The sequence below is a fragment of the Nilaparvata lugens genome, chromosome 6 (assembly GCF_014356525.2).
Source record: "Nilaparvata lugens isolate BPH chromosome 6, ASM1435652v1, whole genome shotgun sequence".
Classification (NCBI taxonomy): domain Eukaryota; kingdom Metazoa; phylum Arthropoda; class Insecta; order Hemiptera; family Delphacidae; genus Nilaparvata; species Nilaparvata lugens.
The window spans coordinates 40,259,681-40,284,666 of NC_052509.1; the positions used below are offsets into that span (position 1 = coordinate 40,259,681).

At 38.3% G+C, this 24,986-nt stretch overlaps 1 protein-coding gene across 1 annotated transcript in view; it reads right to left on the reverse strand.

The window, feature by feature from the left end:
• Window positions 1-24,986, reverse strand: part of LOC111061278 (dynein heavy chain 6, axonemal-like) — a 182,765-nt gene that overhangs the window by 23,808 nt on the left and 133,971 nt on the right. Inside the window, exons 58-68 of the mRNA XM_039430794.1 lie at window positions 17,887-18,036; window positions 17,443-17,550; window positions 16,763-16,845; window positions 15,712-15,913; window positions 10,782-11,022; window positions 9,719-9,922; window positions 5,796-5,894; window positions 4,537-4,688; window positions 4,216-4,386; window positions 3,408-3,587; window positions 1,546-1,638 (exon numbers count right to left, since the gene is read on the reverse strand). Of these exons, the coding sequence (XP_039286728.1) occupies window positions 1,546-1,638; window positions 3,408-3,587; window positions 4,216-4,386; window positions 4,537-4,688; window positions 5,796-5,894; window positions 9,719-9,922; window positions 10,782-11,022; window positions 15,712-15,913; window positions 16,763-16,845; window positions 17,443-17,550; window positions 17,887-18,036 (1,683 nt within the window). The remainder of the gene's footprint in view (window positions 1-1,545; window positions 1,639-3,407; window positions 3,588-4,215; window positions 4,387-4,536; window positions 4,689-5,795; window positions 5,895-9,718; window positions 9,923-10,781; window positions 11,023-15,711; window positions 15,914-16,762; window positions 16,846-17,442; window positions 17,551-17,886; window positions 18,037-24,986) is intronic.

The window sequence follows — 24,986 nt, forward strand, 5'->3', positions numbered from 1 at the left end:
GTAAGGAAAGTGTTGCTTTCCAAAAAGATTTAAGGTACCCTAATTTCATGTTTTCTATACGTTTCAAGGTCCCCTGAGTCCAAAAACATGATTTTTGGGTGTTGGTCTGTGTGTGTGTGTGTGTGTGTGTGTGTGTGTGTGTGTGTGTGTGTGTGTGTGTGTGTGTGTGTGTTGTGTGTGTGTGTGTGTGTGTGTGTGTGTGTGTGTGTGTGTGTGTGTGTGTGTGTGTGTGTGTCTGTGAACACGATAACTCCATTCCTAATTAACCGATTGACTTGAAATTTTAAACTTAAGGTCCTTATACCATGAGTATCCGACAATAAGAAATTCAATAAAATTCAATTAAAAATGGCGGAAAAAATGGTGGATAATGACTAAAAAAACCATGTTTTTCACGGTTTTCTCGAAAACGGCTCTAACGATTTTCTTCAAATTTATACCCTGGATAGCTATTTATAAGCCCTATCAACTGACATGAGTCTCATTTCTGGGAAAATTGCAGGAGCTCCGTAATATTCTTGAGAAAAATGGCGGATAATCACTAAAAAACCATGTTTTTCACGATTTTCTCAAAAATGACTTGACCGATTTTTTTTCAAATTCATACCCTGTCTAGTTATATATCAGCTATTAACTAGCATGAGTCTCCTCCCTGAGAAACTAACAGGGGGTCCACCCCATTCTTGAGAAATTTACTTTGTAACCTCCTTCTCGTGCTTGATGTAGGTGGGTAGAGCAGTTTATTCAAAAGAACACACGTCGATATTTTATTTGTAGAACAGCTGTTTTGACAACTTTTAAAAAATCCTCAAATTTCATAATTCAAACAAAGGAAAATGTTCTCTGAAAACAATAACAATAGTATAATCGTAGTTTTAATAGAATTATTTAGCCGCCAATCGGCATAATGTTATTCCCCTAGATTATCCTCGTTTAAGAATGAGGCTTATAGATCAATGAGCAAGGAAAGTTGTGTGAGTGTAGGCCTACCACACCAGATTTTATTCAATGAGTGTCATAGGCTGCTCTGCTCCCCATAGGCATACTTCTATATTATAATGGAAAAGTGAATGAGCATAAGAGCAAAAGTGTAGTAAATCGTTCTTCAAATATTCAAGTTTTTTAATTGGTTAATCCTGTAAAAAATTGTTATTAAATATTTCAGTTTGGGATAGTAACCTCGTTAATCTTTTGCTAACTCATACCGGCACACAGGAATTTCATTGCAGGTATTTATACGTATATAATTATTAGATATACATATTTAATATGCATGTATTAGTATTTGTTCAGTCAATACTAGTAATGTTCAATATTTTTTCTTTGGTTTGATGAATGAATTAGAAAAAGTGTTAATCTGAATTATTCTGGATTAATATTCTCATGCAAGGAATAATCAATATCCCGTAAAATAAAAAACATTAATTCTATAAAATAAGAAATTTTGCTCTGAGAGTGGAATTGATCCCAGATGATTATCCCATCAATTTGTAATGATGAGAGGAAAATACAGATAATAAGGTCCAACTGGATGAAGAAACTTACAGTTATGAAATCCAGCCGAAGCTCCAAATCATGAATCCAAGAGCTTAAACTTTTCAGCGATGGATATGCTTTCCTTGCCCACATTTCAGGAACCTGAAAACGATTTACCAAAATGAATAAAAATATAAAATGTAACTTTTACTGAAATCAATCAAGATTACATTTTATGAAGTCGTTCTATATTTTCAATTACGTTAAAATTAAACATTTGACTCAAATGTTGTAGAGAAAAATTAACGTTGAAATGAGAATAGTGCTGAAAGTAATATATCAGGTACCTATAAAATATACCGTAGATTATAATGGTTTAATATAAGAAAATAATAATTTGAATAATTGTATTATTTTTGTACAATTACAATAGTATATTTCGCACCTAGGGCCGAAAATGAGACTTTTCCGGCTCGAAATCGGTTTTCAAGTCCGAGGCCTTAGGCCGAGGACTAGAAAAGATTGAGAGCCGGAAAAATATTTTTGCCCGTGGTGCGAACGCTATTTTTCGCCACACAAAAAAATAAAACAATAAATATATGAAAATAATTGTTTATTAGGCACTTCCGAAAGCAAAACTGGAAGGTCATAGCTCTAGCAAATCTGAGGTAATCATAATATCAGGAAATTCTCCAAGTATTTTAATTTTTTTCATTTTCAGTGAATACAATTATTACATATCATATAAATATATCGGGAAAGAACAACAGGCATGGCACAAACTATTCTGTTCCCAAATTTTGATAATGAATAACATGTCCGAAAAAATAGGTTGTTTTAAGTAGTTCCAAAATTATCCACCAGGTTTAGTGGTAAACGCAGTACTTAAGCTGGGTTTGGGTGGATTTCAATTTGTCTAAATAACCGAAAAGATTATGTTCAATTATGTTTTAATGTGGGAGGTTGAGTTTATAATTTTTTATTCTGTCATATTCTTTCAAATGGCAATAAGATGATATTATTATGAATGTTTTGATTCTTGAATAATAAACACAAATAATGGAAATTTTTTGGATCAGCTGTTTTAGCGCACTTGAAATTTGGACAATCTGGATGTCAACAATGCTTGTTATCGGAAGTTGAGGTTAGAAGTCCTATCCTACTCTGAAAATCGAATTTGAATAGTTTTTATAATACATCTTGTTTGTATTTCATTCATCCAAATAAAATGATAGTGCCTTATTGCAGAATACTTTATTCAATTCTAGAAGCATTAACTAATTCTGTTTCATAATAAACTACTGTATTTGTAAAACGTTCAGCAGCAAGGAAATTGCCCAAGTAGTTCCAAAATTATCCACCAGGTTTCGTGGCAAAAGCAGTACTATGAGGTTAGGGGTCGGATTCTACTATACTCTGAAAATTAAATTTGAATAGTTTTTAATATCTTATTTGTATTTCATTCATCCAAATAAAATGATTGTATCTTATTGCAAAATACTTTATTCAATTCTAGAAGCATAAACTGATTCCGTTTCATAAACTATTTTGTAAACACGTTCACATCAAATCAGAATCACCTGACTTCAAGGTTATATTACAGCCCTAGGGCCGCAAAAATTTTATCGGCCTTGTCAGAAAACAATCATTTTCGGCCTCCATATGACGCACGAAAAGCAGCTCATTACATCCAAGTGGGGGCGAAAAATTATTTTCATCAAGAAATGAACAGCAGCATAATATGATATGACATATTTGGGACGAGATTAAGTAAATAATTGAATTACTGTATGTTGGATGCTACTCAGAATCATATCTACAAATGATAGACTTTTCTTGCAGTTGTGAAGATGATATAGTGGTAGATATCCATTTCGAAAAAATAACGGTTGTCACCATCCACCATTTATTGAAAAATTGAGACAATTTACCTGATTGTTCAAAAAAGAAATATGCATCCCTTCCAAAGCATCATTCATGACAACAAATCCTTTGATAGCTTTCTTCAACTCAGAAAGTGATCTATGAATAACTTTTAGGAGGCTGTTGAATCTTTCAATCTCTTGTTTCAAAACCGTGGTCAGCGGTGCCAATCTCGCCTGTGAGTCACGCTGCAGAGTAAATTAATGCATTGAAAATCAACCGCTAATGAAATACAAAAGTTATAGCTAAATTAAAATTGTTAGAATTATAGGTGAATTATATTATATTTTGCAATTAACTGATGATTCCAGTTCACAATAATTGTGAACTAAAATTCAGAAATATGAATCATAGTAATGAAAAATAATGTTATCATGAACTGATAATTAGTTTATAAGAAGAAAGAAATATGCTACAAATAATTATTATTTGAATAGTATAAGGGAAAGATTGTACTCAGTTGATGCTATTTTCTCTTTTGATATTGTAAAAATATTTGAATTTGATACAATTCTTTGATTAATTTCTTTTTTTGTATTATTGTTGCAAATAGTCCTTTTTGTTGAACGTTTTTGAGAGCAAGTTGCTGTAGTTCAAGACTACTTATTCCAGCTAAGCCAAAAACTGAGTTGAATTGATAATTGTTTCCATTTTTTATTTGGAAAATAACCGTTTGTTCATTAAAATTACAGAAAAATTCTTCAATTTATTATGATTCTTCAATATTATTATTCAATTAAATTCAACACATATCTGTAAATAATATAAATGTATGATTGAATCTGCAAAACTTAATTGATCTATAAGTCTACTCACTCTCATAACATGGGGATGAGCATCTTCTTCTTCAATTTTTATAATCAGTTTACCAGCCAGAGTTTCAGCTAACTCATACACCATATCGTCATTGGACTTCCCTGCAAGGGACACTGCCTCCTTGGATTGCACTGACAATATCATCGATAGAACTGTTTGAGTTTCTTTCGCCTGAAAAAAGAGTATACCATTATAAAAGACGTGTAATGCTTCAGACTGCCCAACAAGTGACGATGAAAAAGAAAAATATCAGTGAAAACATTTTGTAAGACGTCACATCTTAATAACATAACTACCTACAACATTCAATTGGAAACTTACTTGAAATGAAATATTTGCATTCTCATGCATTCCAAAAATTTCAGGCTCTTCAATGATGGGAAGTTGTTCAATAAAGGTCCGGTAGCTTTCAAGTGTATTGCATTCATCACTTTCTGGACAATAGTAGGTTCCTGATTTCGAATACTTGTAATCTGCAACAAGATTAATTCAATCAAGGAACTGCCTAATAGATATAAAAATTATAATTATTTATACATTGATGGATACAATATCATTCTCAACTATGAATGATTGAAAAAGGAACAATACGTTTAAAGCCCAAAACTATTTCTTTCCCTAAATGGATAGAAATTGTCCAAAAATAGGTTATGTTTTTCACTTCATAAGTTTCGTCCAATTTTGAGTCCAAAATACATATAATCTAGGAAAGTTTTTTATTTATGTAAGAAATTTTAGAATTATTGTTATTTGCGTTCAACTGTTGATTGATATTACCGCAATCTAGTATCTAGAAACTAGTATCAATTAATAATAAGAGATGAATAAAAATTAATAACGTACAGTTTGAATTGAACAATATTTTAATTGAACGTACCGTATAACTGTATGAATGAACAATGAATATCAGTGTTTTAGGTCTTTATAATATTTGTTCCACTCAAATATGAATTATATTTCAAATATAAGTTCAGTACGACTACAATTTGTCACATGAAGCACATCAAGTCTATAGTTGAGTCCTTTCCAAATATTGATAAGTTTGTCTTTAGTAATTCAATCCAGCGTTTCAATTCAGAGAAGTAAGTTGGTAGCGTACATTGATGAAGCCACAAGGTAAAATTGTTAACACTTTGCACAGAGATGTTGTGGAATTTCTCCATATTAAGGTGAAATAAAAAGATGTTGTCAATTCCACAAAATTTATTTGAGTCCAAACTAGTTTCGATGCACTTGGCATCATCAGTCTACCACTGATGATGATGCCAAGTGCATCGAAACTAGTTTGGACTCAAATAAATTTTGTGGAATTGACAACATCTTTTTATTTCACCTTAAGGTAAAATTGTTATGGCGTTAGGTCAGACCATGCATAGCATTGAGGTCCTCAAGCAACTCATAGACAGGAACAATTAAGACGGCAAGTGTATATCTCAACTACAGTATTTTATGAATGTATTTCATATGATAGGTTCATCATATCGAATGAATAAATTTAAATGGACAAAAAGACTTTTACTTTGAATTGTAAGTTTTCTTAGAAATACGTTTTTACTAGTAGAAAATATTTTATATTTTACCAGGCTCTAAAATTGTTGGAGAGAAGAAAAACTTGAGAATAGTTTTCAAAGTTCTCTGATCCCAGTAATCAGTTACTCTTCCACCATAAGTGATCTCTCCTATAAAGAACAATACAACTCTTAATTCAATACATATCATGCGATTCTCACAGAATTAGTTCAATTACCTATCCCAGAATATTGACTTATAGATAATATCATTGATTATTATAATATTATCTTATCAATATTTAGAAAGATATACATTCTCACTTTTTTCCCTACTGAATGTGTGTTGATGTCCAATCCATATGACAGAAGTTCCAGAAGAAATTATGACTTAAAAATAAAATATATAAATTATGTATCATTCATGAATAGTAAAATAATATTTTCGCCACACTGCACAGAAAGCAGCTGTTTACCAGTCACTACGTAGATCTGAAAGACATTGTTTGCAGACGACTCTCATCTGACGTAAGAAACAGGTTTCTTTCCGGCTAAGGCCGGAAAGAGTACCCTTTCCGGCCACTAACATGGAACTAAGAAAGGTGGAAGAGAAATGGTCTTTAGCATTGGGAGCTAATGTATCGGATTTTCGGATAGATATTCCAAGCCAGGGCGGAGCTTAGAGATGACTTGAATAGAACAGACCAATCAGCATCTCGGGATCACAGCCCCAGAACGAACATAAGTCATCCTCTAGATCGGGCGAGTGTCAACTTTCTTCATCTGAAGTCGCCATTATTTCAGTTCGAATTTTGAATCAAACTAATTCAACATTCGTTCGCAACCATTTTTATTCAATTATTTATTGTTGATTAGCGCACTAGCCACAAAACCGCCTAACTTTTTGGCGTCTGTAGTGTGGCAAAAAATATTGTACGCGACTCTCTCAGGAAGGTGTTTACGGTATTCGGATAACATATTCCCGGGCTCGGCAAGCCTCGCCCATGAAACTATCTTTATACTGTAAACACTAACTTTCTGTGCTTGTACCGTAATATACTATTATAAATCAATGTTTTCTCATCATATATATATGAAGTGTATGGTAGTTATTTTTATAAGCAATGGTGGAGAAAGAATACAGTTAACTGTAGATATGAAAAAATGAGTAAAATAAATAAATTTTGTGAAATTATCACAATTCACAATTAATTAAATCCCCAACAGCACAATGGGCTTGCTTGGAGCTCGTTCCAAGTCCATTTGCCCAAGTCCCGAAGCTTGTTTTAAACTCAGGGACACAAGTCTGAAGGCTTGGTTTCGACTTGGTTTAGAGATCGAAGTTGGCACTTGTTTGACTTGTTCTAAGTTTGGCTCCCCAAGCCTAACCCAAGTCCCAACACCAAACCCACCGTGAACTCATGTGCACAAGCCCACTCTAGGCTCACTCTGAACTTGCTATGATCCAAGGTTTTTGGTTTAGCCCTCAACAATTTTCAAATTATAGGCATATCATCTCTTTTTATTTCTTATCGCTTGTAAAAAAGTGAAACAAGCATTATTTGTTGGTCACTATAATGAATTTGTCTGTGTTGTTAAATAAATTAATTCGACTAGCGTCAGGTGATCAATTTTCATAACGACAAGGAAAGTTGTGTGAGTGCGCCACACCAGATTTTTGATAAGACCTCCGGTTTTTTTGTAATTTAAAAAACCGCAGACCAACTCCATCCTGGAAGTACTTTTTGTTATCTAGCGTCTTTGAAGATACAGCAATTGATGTTCCTACTTTTTCGCCTTCAGTATCAACAACTCACGGTAGTGTAGAGAGCAGCTGGAGCGTTGGATCTTGCTCTGTGGGACCCAGGTTCGAATCTCGTTTCGACCAGATTTCTTTTGCAAACGATACTTTGTTTTATCTTATTCTAATAATATAAATTATTATGATAATATTAGAATTATTATTATTATTATTAAATTGATTTATAAAATTAATTGGATAAATTATTAAAATAAAACTTTATTTTATTGGAGTCCAATACTGCAGTTGTAGAAAAAATGTGTATGTGATTCCAGCGATAAAGTCGAGTTTTACGCTCTCAATACATAAATAACTATTATTTTCTATGCTACAGATTAGTCAACTATTTTAGTTGTGGACTATTTTGATCATCATGAAAATTAATCAACTAATAAATCAACAACTATTTAGTTGTAGACAATATTTACATCATAAACATTTCTTCAATCTCAAACTTCTATTATTCATAACTATCAGTTATTTTAGTTATTTTTTTAACCGAATTTTCAGTTTATTAGGTACAATGAATTATTGTATTGTATGCATTTTTTGTGCATTTTTGTGTCGCTCTACAGTGTCAATTTTTTTGTATTCCTTTTGGTATGAGATCGGAAACTGATTTGTGAGCATTAACATTCTGCATAGGCATAACAAGTTATAACATTGAATCAGAACCTCCTAAATATTTAGTATTTAGTATATATTCAGTATTTAGGAGGTCCTGATTGAATCCACTTTTCAGGAAAACATTATTAGCAACCTCCTGTCATTGTCACCAGCAAACCCATCTTATTTAGAATCATTTTCCGTCTCACCATCGTCTGTGAGACGATTCATCGTCTAAATTGCCTACTGCATATTCCATTTTTCCGTCAGTTGACCGATTTCTTATAATTAATTATTAGAAAAGTTGTAATATATGTTAATATTGTAAATATGGAGACGATTTATAAAGGTACCTCCTTGATAAGTCCGGTGTCTCTGCAAACAGTGTCTCTAGCACTTTCAATGGAGAAAATAATAGATGACATGGCTAAATCTTCACAATATACTGTACTTAAGCTAGGCACACACCAGTTAGTCAAGACATCATCAGACACGTAATCACAATACTTCACATTGTACGAAACTAACACTGATTAGTCATTGCAGCTAGACATGTCTAAGCGTGTCTTTCCTCCACGTCTAATCGAATAGAGCCACTACCTCCATAAACAAAGCCATAGTGCAAGACAGGTGGTTGATGGTAACGTCAGCACAGGTAGGGCTCCTACACCAATAAAAACACTAGCTGATATAGATCAGCTGAAATCAACACATTTTTTATTGGTGTAGGTGCCCTACCTGTGCTGACGTCACCAGAATGCACTATGGCTTTGTTTACGGAGGTAGTGATAGAGCGTGCACCATTTATATCAGTCATCATTAGACAATCGATAGATGTGGCCAGTGTGAATTCATTTCCGTAGTTGTTGTGGTCGGTGAAAATTCATTTTTGTAGTTTTAAGTGTAAATTCAGTGGTCATGATGAAAAATTTGTGTTGCTCATTCAATCAAAAGAACTGATTTACAATCCAAGACTGAAGGAGCACACCATAATGGGAATATGGTCGAAAGAAATGGTTTATAATAATCTAATAATAATAATTATAAGCTTTTCCTAAAATGTTTGTTCTTTTTTGTCAATCTATTTTTTAAAAGTTTCAGCAGTTAGTTGAATGATTCCAGTGTTAACGTGTGAAATCATGAAATTTTTCTTCATCACTTTTCAATTCTAAAATAAAATTCTCCAATATGTTCTCTTCTTCCCGTTTCCTATTATATGGATGAATCCAGTGTTTCCTATTTGCTCTTTCTTGCAAGCAAATCCACTCCCAAATCATAATCGCACCGGTCCGATTTGACTAAAGTGACTGATTGTTGTGTGTTGCGTCAATATGACTGAAGCTGTCTGGTCTAGCCTTGTCTAAAGTTGTCTTGTCTTTTCATGGCTTGTCTTGTCTTGACTAACTGGTGTGCGCCTAGCTTAAGGTGTGTACAGACTAAATAAAAAATATTCAGAATATTCGCATTAGTTTATAAGTTCGCAGAGAGTGGATATTTTAATAATGTGAGTTTTATCTTTTGAGTAAATTGACCCAATCCGTCAAGCCTGTACACGAGTAGGAATAGGTTTCAATTGGTTTTAGATTACCTGTAGTATACTCCAAGGCATCCCATGGTATGACATAGTGATCACTGCAAAACAATTGCAGATTGAGCAAGGCACATTCGCGATCACTATCATTGAACTCGTACGAAATATTCCAGCCGAGGGGACCAAACTTCTTTCTTTCTTGAATCACACCGTGGAAGAAGCATATTCCAAAAATCATCTTGCGCCAACTCTCTTGGAGTGCTGCCACAACATTCATAATATTCAATATTTATTGAATCAAATACAATACAATATTGGGAACAAGTAATGGTACAAGACAAATTCATAGATTACTAAATTATTAATCTTATGCATTGGCTGATGTCACAAGGAGAGGCGTGATTTAAATAATATATTATCCATGCTATGCATGAATAACTACGGTAGTAAAGAGTATGTAAAAATGACATTGTTCATTCTAATGAAGAAGCATATAATATGAAATATACTTTCAGAATACTCACAATAATTATTGAATTCCTTTATCCACAAGCATCAATTACTAGGAATAATTCAAAGATGTATAAAGTTATCATGTATTCCGTATTCAAGTTATGCACCGTATTCAAGTAGAGTAAAAAGCATAATTTCATGGAGAATTGACCATAATGCAAATACGTCCTATGAAAGATTAAAAATAACTATCCAAATAAGTTAACATCAGAAGAAGCATATTAATTCGAAAAAACAATAAGTTGTTTCACGTTACGTCAATTTCAAGTTAAATTGTCTCAAGTGAACACCCGAACACTTGACTAATGTCAAGTAAACTCTAATGTCAATCACTCAGACGACAGTAAGTCTAGTTACACACACATCGATTTTTGGATGTACGATTTTTGCCGTCCTTATAAAATCTATTATATCAAACAGATGATGTTTGTCAACTTCCGTTTAATCTGGTAGAATTCAAAAATTGGAGGTCCAAAAATTGATTTGTATGTAACTGGTTTTAGTGTCCGTGATAAAACGAACTGTAGTATTTGAAATGCTGCTATTCTTTTGAATAGTTGCAATGATATCAATTGAAAGAGTTATAGGAAATTGAAGTGACACTTACGGTGGTCATGGAAATAATCTTGTTGCAAGTCGATGAAAGCACGTTTGACGTTGGAGCGCAGTCCACGCGGCGGCTCGTTAGTGACCTTGACCGAGTTCTGCAGCACAGAGATTGGGAATTTGTTGGTCGGCATCGAACTGAGGAACAGACGGAAGTCGTTGTGCACTTCGCGTGCATTCTGTATTAGGCCAATCACAATGCGCTCCATCGACAGCATCCAAGACGACGCCAGGTGACAGTTCTACCCACAAATACATAAATCACAATTCTTCCATTGACCTCAATAATTATGATGATTCTTACAAGGAATCGAAATACATAAATCACAATTCTTCCATTGACCTCAATAATTATGATTCTCAATAATGATGATTCTTACAAGGAATCGAAGATAAAATTGTACTTTTATTTCTATTATAAAGTTGTACCTAACCGTAATAGCCAGTCATTTCAACAATATTCCTTTGCATTGTTTAACAAGTTTTGTTTGATGTGTGCCTGATTTCTGAAAGCCACCAACACTTACAAGAGAAGACCTCACAACTTGAACAAGTGGCAGAAAGCATTGGACTGGAAATAAATAAGAAAAGACTAAGGTGATGTTTGTGAATGGTGCAAATCAAAGAGACATCATCCTTGGACAGGAAAGTAGATAAATTCTGCTATTTAGGTAGTGTGGTAAATGAAACATGAAGGGCAGAAGAAACTTCTGAATTTAATGCATTCGCTTTTTGTGCATCTATAACAAACTTATCATTATTCCAGCAATTTATTCATTCAATAACTTATTAATTCATTATTAATATGAATTATCACTTCTCTTTATAAGGCTACTTTGAAATTATTAAAACATGATATAAATCTTCAATACCGTAATGATAATCGATAGTTCAATAATATCTATCAAAGGGAATATATTCTACTACAATAATATTATTATTATTTATTTATTTAATTTAGTTTTTGTTCGTAAAAATATCCATCAATTTATATTAAAACACATCATTAAGTACCCTACCCTTTATTATTATTTTTTCTTTTAAAACAAGACTTGTTTCAACTCATATTTTTTTATTTAAAAAAATGGCTTTAGATGAATTGGAACTAGTCGTGTTTTGGAAGAAAAAATACAAAAGAGTAGGGTATTGAAGATTTATATCATGTTTTAATAATTTCAAAGTAGCCTTATAAAGAGAAGTGATAATTCATATTAATAATGAATTAATAAGTTATTGAATGAATAAATTGCTGGAATAATGATAATTCATTCAACTTTGTCCATTAACTCAATTATATCTAGGCATAATAGTATACTCAAAATCACAGAAGAATTGAAATCCAATAGCAATAGTTTAATCCATCTTTACATATCTCTGTGGGTTTATAATCACATTATTGACATAAATCAAATACTTACTATCCCTACTAACAAATGCAAATGATTTCACAATATACAATAATACAAATGATTCTACAAAATACAATTTTTCTAATGGTGTAATGAATCTATGCATATCAAATAAATTCGGCCTGAACCACACGTTGCCATATTGAACATGTCCGGCCTTCTATCTATAGAAGGCTGTGGCAAGGCAAAACAAGTTTTCAGTAGTCTGAACAAAGTGTTTCAGTCAAACCAGATTAGTCTGAAAAATAAAATCTATATATATAAAAGCGAAATGGCACTCACTCACTGACTCACTCACTCACTCACTCACTCACTCGCAGAGCTAAAAATCTACTGGACCAAAAACGTTCAAATTTGGTAGGTATGTTCAGTTGGCCCTTTAGAGGCGCACTAAGAAATCTTTTGGCGATATTTTAACTCTAAGGGTGGTTTTTAAGGGTTTAAAGTTCGTCTTTTAGCATGTATATTCTTCTTATTCCAATATCTTAAAATTATAATTGAAATGTCCATACAATATGTTAATATAGAACTCTAGAGAGAGTACCTCTTCGAAACAGTTGTTCTGGTAACTAAACTAAAAATTTTGTCAGGTTGGCATTAAGTTGAGTTGACTTTGTTAGGTTGGCACCAAGTTGAAGATTGGAATGCATTTATCCAGGACCTCCTAAATACCAATTTATCCAGTATCTCCTAAATACCTATTTAGGAGGTCCTGATTTATCGCGGAAAAATTGATTGGGTACTACTACTTTCAATCAGAGCTATTCCTGGGAATATTAAATTACTAGCCGTCAGGCTCGCTTCGCTCGCCATATCCGTTTAGCCAGACGTTTAGTCTGGACCCCCGACTGGATCGTCCTAACATATGATAAAAATATGACATAACATTTCAAATTTGGTAGGTGTGTTCAGTTGGCCCTTTAGAGGCGCAATAAGAAAGGATTTGGGAAAATTTCCAAAGATACGCCCAAAATCTGCGCTTTTTAGCGTTTTCTCAACTTTATCGAGAACAAATAAACAGAAAATGTTCAAATTTACTACAGAAGCTCAGCTGGGGTGCAATAATGTTGTGTTAGAAGGAATTTGAAATAACGCCAAAGATACGCCCAAAATTAGCGTTTTACCAGCTTTTCTGCGTTTCCTCACCTTTTTCAATAATTGATGAAAATATATAAGGAAAAATTCAGTACACAGGTTTAGCTGAGGTGGAAGAGCTCAGGTGTTTTTCGAGATCAAATTGACATAATATGTTCAAAATCGGTACAGAGGTTCCGCTGAGGTCTACATGCAAGCCCTCTTACATGCCTGACGGCTAGTAAGATTATACAACTCAAACATTAAGGGCCGGTTTCCGAGCTCGGGATTTAGCCAAGTTCTAGACTTTAACTGTCTTTAAACTCTGGAGTCAGAAAATTGGCTTTCCGAGCCAAAGCGTTAACGTAGTTGAGGACTTAAATAGACTGGAGTTTAGATATCATGTTAGACCCTGGAGTTTATCGTTTTCTGAGTGAAGGTCTTATACGTCCAGGACTTAAATTAGATTCTCGCCTCTTTCCGAGTCGAAGATTTATAAAAAATCGTCAAGTCCAGGACTTAAAACAGCGTGATTTTAAACCCTTGACTGGGGTAGGGTTTAAATTCAAGTTCATTTTTTTTCATTCATTTCATTTCATAGTTCTAGACTTAACTGAGCAAACACAATTCAGTTATTGTTTTGGAGTAGATAAAAAACCAAATAGATATCATGGAATACCTCAATTATTTGGATTAGTCCATCTAAATTCATAATTTATAGTTTGCAAGTTCATTTTGGAATAAAATTGTATTAGAAATATGCGTAAAAAACTAACCTCATTTTACGGCTGTGACATAACCTAAAAATGTTCAAGCAAAATAATACAAGGATTGCCTTGGAATTTGTATTCCAATCTGAATGTTATTATCCAATGTTATATTCAACATATTAATAATAATAACAATAATAAATTATTTCTCCAGTTTTTTTTTCAAAACAAATACGTTTTCAAACTCAATAGCCTAATTGAATTTTTATTCCAAAATCACTGGTTAGGATCAATGATCAATAATAGCATAACGTAAAATGAGATGTTTATTCATTCACCTTTCAAAGGTTTTGCTTTGAATAGGCCTACAAAGAAATCGAAACGTATTTTTACAATATAGTTTGGAGAGCAAGCTTATTTGAATTGTCTTGCTGTAATCAGCTGTTTCCGTTTTGCTATAATGCCAACAATACAACAGCAAAATATTGTGAATTTCCCTCACGTTTACTGCGTTAAAGTCCTGGACTCAAATAATTCGAGAGCTTGATAGACTCCGGAGTTTAGAAGATAAAATCATGACTCAGAAAGTCAATTTAGACCCGAGAGCTTATTTTAGTCCTGGACTCTGTAAGTCCATAACTTATAGATCCCGAGCTCGGAAACCGGCCCTAAGAGTGTTTTGCTGTATGGTAGAGAAACTTGGAAAATTTCAAATAGCCCTACCAGGAAAATTCAAGTATTTTCCAATAAATGTCTTGGAAGGATACTCCAGATATAGTGGCCCAATAGAATGTCCAATGCAGAGCTGTGGGAAAAGATCAACCAAGAGCCGCCCATGCGTATAACCATGAGGAGAAGGAAGTGGGGATGGATCGGACACATACTGCGCAGACGCAGACCACCGGCTGACAGGCTTTTCAATGGAACCCTGCTGCGAGAAGGAGACCGGGACGACCCCGTCATACATGGAGAAGAGGAGAGGTGTGCACAAGCAATCAAAGGATGCGGGAAAGGAATGGCGAGAGATGAAGGATCTAGCTCAGAACCGTGTGAGATGGAGGCCCCGTGCTGTTGATGTCCTATGTTCCACTAGGAACGAAGAGGATTAAGTAAGTAAGTTTTGTTTCAATGGGCTTAAACCTGGAAACAATGACATAATAGCAGGTAACCCGAGCTTTGCACTGAGCAAAATTTGGTGTTATAGAATGTAATCTTTTCAAGTCCAGGAAACATGAAAGAATAGAATAATTATTTATTATTTTGTTGAAATTACATGGATAATCTTTAAGAATTGAAAATTTCCAACAAAGAAAATGAGTTTGATAGGTCTCGAACCCGCAACCTTAGATTCATGAACTGCGGGCGCTATCAACAAAACTACGGAGTCACTTGAAGATAGCCCTATTTTATTGAGCTTTTATAGTTACGTAAACTTTGAATCACAAATTGAATAAATTACTTTCAATTATATTAGAATTAATTGATTAATAGCAATAGAAATAACCTATGTCCACCCTCAGTAAATTCAGAATCTTTATGCAAAATTTCAAGTTAATCAGTTCAGTTATTTCGTTTAGAAGAGATGATGCGTCATTCGTGAATTTCCTATCATGTATAAGACGATTATTTATTTTATTATATTAAAGATTTTCAAATGAATAGATATGAAAAATAACAGTAATGAAGAATCCAATTTGATGGCAATGAATGAGCGGTGTGCAGTGAAGCAGTCTATTACCTGTAGGAAAACCCATTCTCCATTTTTGACTCCAGACTGGATCATTTTCTCGGCTATGGGTCCCTGGCCCTGACCCAGCGAGATCGACTGGATTCTCTCGGAAGCACCCGCTTCAGCCGCGAATCGCAGGAAACCTGCCACGGGATCCGAGCCTGTACTCAGCACAAACACCAACGGTGTGATGTTCGACGTGTCCTTGTATCTGTTTAGACCAGTAAGCACATTACATTTATTATTATTGGTTCATAAACATTAAACAAATCAGAGGACAATCACTAGATACAATATTATATCAATAAATGTATACCACTATAAATCATGTACTATAGTATAATTATTAGTTAATTACATATTTAAATATATTATTTTAAATATTAACAATTTGTTAGTATTATTGTAAATGAAAATATTATTCATGACTTGAATCTACTCTTCCAAAAAATAGTGTTAATTGAGGTGAATTAGATATTGTGTACCATAGGTGGAAGATCTAGCTTTAGATATTGTGAAATATGTAGTTTTAAATATCGTGTACCATATGGGTAGGCCTAATATTCCTAGATTTGCATCAACTTAAAACCGATTTAAAGATGAGAAATAACATTTGTGTTACTGAAATAGAGGAGCATTGACATTTAAGAGTAAAGTACATTATGAAGCATGCATAATGTTATAAAGCACGTGTAAATTATATCAGAGCTGTAATAAGTGAGTGAGTGAAATAAAATGAATACCGTATGTATACAATACCTGTATGTGCAGTTGTAAGTACAAAGGTTATGAAAATTAACTAAAAGAAGCAGAGGTTTGTATTTATACGTAGCTCAAGTAAAAATTACGAGTATAATGAAGTAGAAGAATGAAGATGAGTGGTATTATTACAATTGATGCAAGTGCAATAACTGATAATATATGAAATAGATAAGTGAAACTATGCCTATTCATACTGCCTATAAAAATGAAAAATGAGACAAATGTCTAAAAACTGTATGATAATGGAGTACGGCAATGAAAAATGAAGCAAATATACAATGGATGTTGAGTATCTTACAGCACATGGAGGTTAACCAGAGGACTTTCGACAAAATCTTGGCCCATTTGTAGTTTGACATATTCAGTGATAGCAAATACCAACTGAAATGAATAAATTGTAGATGATAATGTGAATTATTGAAACATACTTGAAAAAACTTGGTAATAATTTCTCGGATGATTGATGTCAGAGTTACGAATGAGGAGAATCACTATCATATGAATTATTATAAACAAAAGTAGACTACCATTACTCAATTGAATTGAAAATAGCCAATCAGGATAAAGTTCCTGCAACATATGTAAGTTATATAATATTTATACATACGGTAAAGAATATTATATTTAAGTTCCGGTAACACATTAGTAAATCTGTACATAATTACAAAAGCTGAATGAGACTGAAATTAAACAAAATATGTTTTCAACACATTTTAGTTTTACTCAAATGGCCTGTAAATACAAAAATCTCAAATTATTGATGTGCCTGCTTAATGGCATGTTTCATTTTCTTAATGGATTATATTTTTTCTATCAAGTAAACTATCCATATAAATTCAAATCTACCTATACTATTGAACTGAAAACTAAACATGAACTTTTTTCACTACACATAAATCTTGATTATAATAAATTAATTTTTATATTCATGAGGTTTTTTTGTACAATGCATGATTGATAGAGGTTGAATTACGTTACCTTTTCTTCTTTCAGTGATCTAAGCACCATCAACTTTTGGAACAGATTCAATTTATTGCTCCAATTGGTTCTGCTTTCTTCTGCTTTTGAATTGTCAATGCTGATAGTCTGAAATCGAATACATTTACAAATGAAAAGTTATATTGCTATTTTAATGCTTCTATTCTATTCTCTAGTGGTCTATTCTTTTTTATATTTTATCATCTAATCAATACAACCAACATCATGAATTTAAAAAAAACATGACTTTAAAATATTATAGCTGTTTTTCAAGAAAGGAAATCTATCAAGTTTTTGTAAGGGACATCTCGATTAGTTAAAAAAATTCTGAAAACGTACAAACGAGAATTTGATTGCCCAAAAATAACTACTAGAATATGAAAAAAACTGTGGATATATTATTGATGGAATAATTCTTAATGCATACAAAATAGATAATTTTACCTCTGAGAAATCTCCAAAGCTAATCACAATTTTTGAGGAGATGCAATCACTTGGCAATGTTTCAAAACCTTCAAATGTTGTCGATAGGTAATTTACAGCGAACCAACTAGCTTCCGACAATGTAGGCAGATCTGGCTTCTTTGGTATATGCTATAAGAATATCGTCAAAAATACTATCAATAAGGTCAAGAATTTTTTCAATTAGAATTTTAATTTATTTATTCAAAATACAATTTCAATGAAAACAGTATAGGCTACATATATTTTGAAATCCCTCTAGCTATTGGCTATTTGAGGGATATTAATAAAAATGAAAATACATTGTAATTTACTATGCTGCAATACATTACTAAAAACAAGGAATGCGGCAAAATACTAGTAGTTCTGCGAACAGTAGACCTCACTTATGAATACAACTTTCAATCTAATTAGAAGGGCCAGTACAGTAAGTACAGTATATTGTGAAGATTTAGCCATGTCATCTATTATTTTCTCCATTGAAAGTGCTAGAGACACTGTTTGCAGGGACACCGGACTTATCAAGGAGGTACATTTATATCGTCTCCATATTTACAATAAAGGCATACAACTTTTCTAATAATTAATTATAAGAAATCGGTCAACTGACGGAAAAATGGAATATGCAGTAGGCAATTTAGATGATGAATCGTCTCACAGACGATGGTGAGATGGAAAATGATTCTAAATAAGATGATTTTGTTGGTGACAGTGACAGGAGGTTGCTAATGATGTTTTTAATGAAAAGTGGATTTAATGTTATGGCTTGTTATGCCTATGCAGAATGTTAATGCTCACAAATCGGTTTCCGATCTCATACCTAAAGGAAAACAAAAGACTTGACACTGTAGAGCGTGAAAAAAATGCACACAAAATGCATACAATACAATAATTTTATTATTGTACCTGATAAACTGAAAATTTAGTCAAAAAATAACTAATACATGAATTGTTGTATCTTCAAAGATACGAAAAAGTAGCTTTTGAGGTAAGTCTAAGGTTTTTAAATATTACAAAAAAACCGGAGGTCCTACCAAAAATCGTTACACATACGTTTCTGCGCCTTGTTTCAAATAACTTGCATACCAAATTTCATCCAAATCGGACAATGAATTGATACCTCCCTCGCGTTCGCTACCTTTCAGCCTGCCGCTCTGCTCTGCTCCCCACGCCACGCATCAACCAAATGAGTGGTTGACCCACCCGCCACCAGGGTGCGCCTCAGTCGCTGCCACCCATTCCTGCGTTTCTATTGGCCGAGCACCGCCGGCCAATAGCAGCGCAGGTGAACTCGGGGACTGTGAATAAAAGGGGGCTACTCAGCTACCCTCGATAGCACTTGCTCACTAGCAGCCTTCCACTGAAGAGCCAGAAGAGACCACCAGCCGAGACCACTACTGAGACCAGGAGCAGAGCAGCGAGCAGGCCAATGAGGGAACGACGGCGAGACTAACCGCAACCTTAGGTGTCTTCCTTGTCTACTACCCAGCCGATGCCTAGGAGGAACCGAGCCGGCTGCCGAACCCAGAAGAGGAGGGCCCTATGTCGGCTTCGCCAGGTGGAGGAGAGGCTGAGGCTGTACACCGCCGCGCCAGCTGCGCCCCAAGACTTAGCGCCCCAGCCTAACAACTGGCGCGCGGTTCTGGATGCGCGGGTTGGGTGCCGAACCGACATCGGAGTGTGTGCAGCGGAAGCCTACGACCCTGCCTGCCCGGGGTTTGACCGAAGGCCCCTTCTAAACGAGGAAGTGGTCGAGGAGGTCCTCCCGGCGGAGATTCGGCACGACCTCTGGCTAGTAGATCACCCGGTCAGCCCTCTCCATAGCCCGGGTAAACCAGAGTGGAGACTGCGAACCATTGACTTGAGCCCCTGCCGGCCTGCTCTCGCACCAGACGGACCTGCCCGGGACCCTCGCGCGGCGTGGTATCGCGCCAGTCGACGACTACTAAACATCTAGCCTGCCTTGGTCCCTTTTAGGGCCACCAGCAACAATCTTGGTCCCTTTTCAGGGCCATCAAAAGCCATTTTTTTCAGACAGTGGTAACAAACCCCTCGCTCGACCCGACTGACTAGCCCAATTGATGAATGAGCCACACCTTCTGCCATATCAATTATTGGCGCCTGCCAACGTGGGGCCACTCACTGTATGGAGATACAGTAACCCGTTATCACTGTCAAAACTTTTTTTTCAAACAAAATGTCAACCTAAATTTTCAACTAAATGTATGTCTTAAATTTTTCATCTAAATGTATGTCTTGAATTTTTCACACAAAAAATTCAAACTTATTTTCTTTCAACAAAATGTGTCTCTGAATCTTTCAATTCAGAATACCTGTCTGGGAACAGGCAATTTCCCAGTGGCGCCCATAACACCTGAACATGGTAGCGACTAGAACCGGAGCCGGAGACAGTGGAGATACGACCACCAAAGATTCGATGCAGTCAACCAGCCAGCACACCGAGTCTACATTCGCCGGCTGGCCTGCACAGACCACCGGTCAAACCGACAGCAGCACGACGCAGCCGCCCGCTTCCACCAGCAAAACCGGGGCAACGCAGCCACCCGCCTTCACCAGCGAGCCCGCTCGACCAACCACCCTGCAACCCAGCGCGCTGACCGTCAACCTGCCTGCTCCACCGTCAACCTCTAGTCACGCCACTACCGCAACCAGCAACATGGCCAACTTACCGGCTCCAGCCGTCAGCTACACCGGCAACCTCAGCCAGCTGACCAGCATAGCGACCCTGCTACCGTTCTTCCGCGGCAAGCTCCATGAAGACCCCATCACCTTCATGCGACAGTGCACAGAGCTGCTACAGGGTCACCACATTCCCAGCTATACCTGGGTCATGCTTCTAAAAGCGCAACTACAAGACGACGCCGCCGCCTGGTGGAGAGACTACGGAGAATTCGTCACCACCTGGGAACAGTTCCGTGACCGACTTCAGGCCCGTTTCTCGGGAGCCCATAAAATCGCAGCCGCTCACACGGAATTTTATGGCACCACCCACAAACCGAACCAGCCAGTGGAGCGATTCATCCGTCAGAAGCTCCAACTACAGCAGCACTCAGGAACCAACCTGGCTGAAGACGAGGTGATCGCCCTGCTCATCGGTCAGCTGAGTTCCGAGCTTCACACCCTAGTTCGAGCTGCTCGTCCCACGAACTATGAAGAGCTGATCATGATCGCCAACTACCTGGAAACCGACCTCAACAGTCGACCAAAATATAAGCCGCCTCAACCTACGGCACCCGCAGGGCCACCCCATCGAGAGCCGCCGCCGAGGTTCAACTACAACCTGCTTCCTCAGTGTCACTACTGCCCGGCCAAGCATTTTCATCGCGACTGCCCAGAACTCGCGAAGAAACGGCAGGGAAACGGCGATACTGGAGAGACTCGGACTCCACCCCTCCAGCACGGAAAGTAGGAGTCCACTACACTAACGATGAGGTGCAAGACCCGCAGCGCCAGCCTCGCAGGTCACCACCCCAACTACAAGCGATAACCGTCACCGAACCGGCCAGCCAGTCATTCCTTGGTCACGCCACCTTGGATCCTGCCAGCGTCACCAAGCCTCCTTCCAACGTCACCGAAGACCCCTCGCTCTTCTCGGCTGACGGAGACTCTCCACGGTACCTAGCAGCCGCACCTCCACGGGCTATCAAGAATGACCCAGTACCAGTCGTCACCCGGGTCACCGTCTCACAACAGCAACCGCGTCCGGCACACCCTTGCACGTCAACCACCCAGCCGTCACTCATGACCGTCTCACTCACAACGGATCGATCGCCTACCCGTCACGCCACCGTAGACCCTGCTAGCGTCGCTAAGTCTCCTTCCAATGTCGCCGAAGACCCCTTGCTCTTCCCGGCTGACAGAGACTCTCCACAGCACCCAGCCGCGCCTCTACTGGCCCGCGAGAGGACAGCATCACCAGCTGACGATGAGCGCGTCATCGACCACCAGCCTGGGGAGGAACATGCAACTGTGACCCACACGCACCCGCCACCTACCGGGGTCGCTGTCATGGACGGAGTCACCAACACTGCCCTCGCCGCAGTCGACAACCAGGTCACCAACGCTGACCCAGCCGCATTCAGCCACCAGGTCACCAACACTGCCCCAGCCGCAGTCAGCCACCAGGTCACCAACACTGACCCAGCCGCCGTCAACCAGCCGGTCACCAACACTGCCCCAGCCGCAGTCAGCCACCAGGTCACCAACACTGCCCTGGCCGCAGTCACCGACAAGGTCACCAACACTGCCGCCCCAGTAGTCAACAACCACATCACCAGCCCTCCGCCCAGCCAAGCACCGAACCTAGCCGTGATCCAGATAGACGGACAGACTCTACCCCGGATCCCTGTCATCCTCGCGGTAAACAACTACACGCTCTACTCGATTCAGCCGCAACGCACAACTTCGTGAGAGCTGCCCACCTCGACCACGGTACACGGATCCAACCGCTGAAGCTACCTGTACTGCTGGCCAACCGTCCACTAGCTGCGAAACGGCCATACAAGGACATCTGGAACTCCAGATCCAACAGCACATTCAAAATATTTCCTTCCTAGGTCTACCTGACCTACGCGAAGACATCATCTTGGGACGACCATGGTTTCGGGAGAATAAGGCAGTGCTTGACTTTGAGCAAGACAGGCTAATCTACGGCAAGACGCAGCGAGATACGATCTTCTGGATAGCGCAACCACCAGTCTCAGTAGAGATGGACACTCACCTGGTTGACAAGTTACTAGAAGACACGCCCAGCGACCAGCACCGACGGTTAACAGTATTACTGCAACAACACGCAAAATTGTTCATGGAGCAGCTGCCACCCTCTATCACCACGGCCGCCACCATGACAATTCAACTCAACAGCTCAGAAATACGCAGCCAGCGGCCTTACCGATACTCACGGGAGAAACTGCAAATTATCGAGTCCGAAGTTGCCGCCCTCAAGGAACGCAACCTGGTAGAAGCCAGTGATTCGCCTTACAACTCTCCAATTGTCATTGTCCCCAAGAAGGATGGCACATCACGGTTCTGCATCGATTACCGATGGCTGAATTCCATCACCGTTCCAGCCACGGCACCGCAGATGACCCTACAGCACGTCATTCGAAGCCTGGGAACTTCAAAAATATTCAGCTCACTCGACCTACGGATGGGATACTGGCAGGTACCACTCGCACCCCAGTCTCGACCTTACACGGCCTTCACCACTCCCTACGGCGAAAAGCTACAATTTAAGGTCATGCCTTTCGGCCTACGAAATGCACCCAGCTGCTTCCAATCCATGATGAACAAGGTACTGAGTGGATACATCGACAAGTTCTGCTACGCTTATCTCGGCGACATCATTGTGTACTCGGATACCTGGGAAGAACACTTACTCCACTTAGCCAAAGTGTTTGAACGGTTAAATCTATACAATCTCTCTGTCTCAGCAGCAAAATGCCAGATCGGCCGCAAGCAACTTGAATACCTCGGTCACATAATCACCTCCGAGGGCAACCAAGCAAAACCGCAGGCTATCCTAGCTGTGACTTCTGCCCAACCACCCACCACCAGAAAGAAACTGCGAGAATTTCTCGGAGTAGTCGGCTGGCTACAAGAACTTTTACCCAACGCTGCTGACGTTTGTGCGCCTCTGTCTGAGCTACTTAGCATGAAGACGCAATGGAAATGGTCACCAACAGAAGAGACAGCTTTCCGCCGCCTACAAGCATTGACCGCCAACATCCAACCACTCTGTCGACCAGATTTCTCCAAGACCTTCATCCTACAGACAGACGCCAGCAAGGTCGGTATAGGGGCTGTCCTATACCAAGAAATCAACAATGACCGTAAGGTGATCGCATACGCCAGTGCCAAGCTGAACCACACGGAACAACAGTATCACAGTAGCAAACAAGAGTGCCTTGTGGTTGTCTGGGCAATAAAGCGATATCGCCCTTACCTGGAAGGCAGGCCATTCATACTCCGTACCGACAATAAGGTGATTACCTGGTTACAAACTGAAAAGGACAGCCGCGCCAAACTCACTCGATGGGCCCTGCTCCTACAAGAATTTGACTTCACCCTAGAACACTGCCCGGGTAAAGAGAATCAGTTCGCCGATGCACTGTCACGGCAACCCGACAACGAAAAAGTTGAGGAGACCAGTCAACAACTAGAACGAACCATGCCTCCCGACATCCTGCCAGTCACCAGTGAACCCGCTACGCTAGCAAGCATCGCAACCAAAACTGAACTGTTAGAAGAGATTCGGAAAGCACAGGCCACAGACGACCAGATCAACGTGCAGGTGCAACAATGGATGGAGATCGAACCCCGACCGTTGGAGGATCAACCGGGAACTGATCAAGTATTCCTCACCAGTTACCGCCTACACAACCGACTCTGGGAGAAGAAGACACGCAACGGTTGGCGAATAGTCATACCGCCCAACCTTCGCACCTGGCTACTGTTCCGCTATCACGACGATGATCTAATGGGACATCCAGGCTATGCCGAAACCTACCAAAACATCACTACATACTACACTTGGCCCCGTATGAAGGCACAGATAACAGCGTACGTACAAAATTGCCTGCTGTGTAGCTGCTCAAAAGTGGACAACCGGAATCACGAACCTACGCAACGACCGCGACGGTCTACTAGACCATGGGAAACCATATGTCTCGATCTGATGGGCCCCTACCCACTCTCCAAGCGAAGAAATCGATTCATATTGGTCATCACTGATTCTTTCTCCAGGTGGATAGAAGCCTACCCGCTGCCTCACGGCGACGCCAACACGATTGGCTGCACGATGGATATGCACCTGTTTCCCAGATGGGGATACCCAAAAATCCTACTCTCCGACAATGGCACTCAGTGTACGTGGAAACTATGGAACGAACTCTGCCTCAAATGGGGAGTCTTACACTACACCACGCCAATTTATCACCCCCGAGCCAACCCTACCGAGAGAAGGAACCAGGAACTCAAGAAGGGACTACGGATCCGCCTACAAGAACAACACCAAGAATGGGAGAACCAACTACCATCCGTGCTATTCACCCTGCGAAATC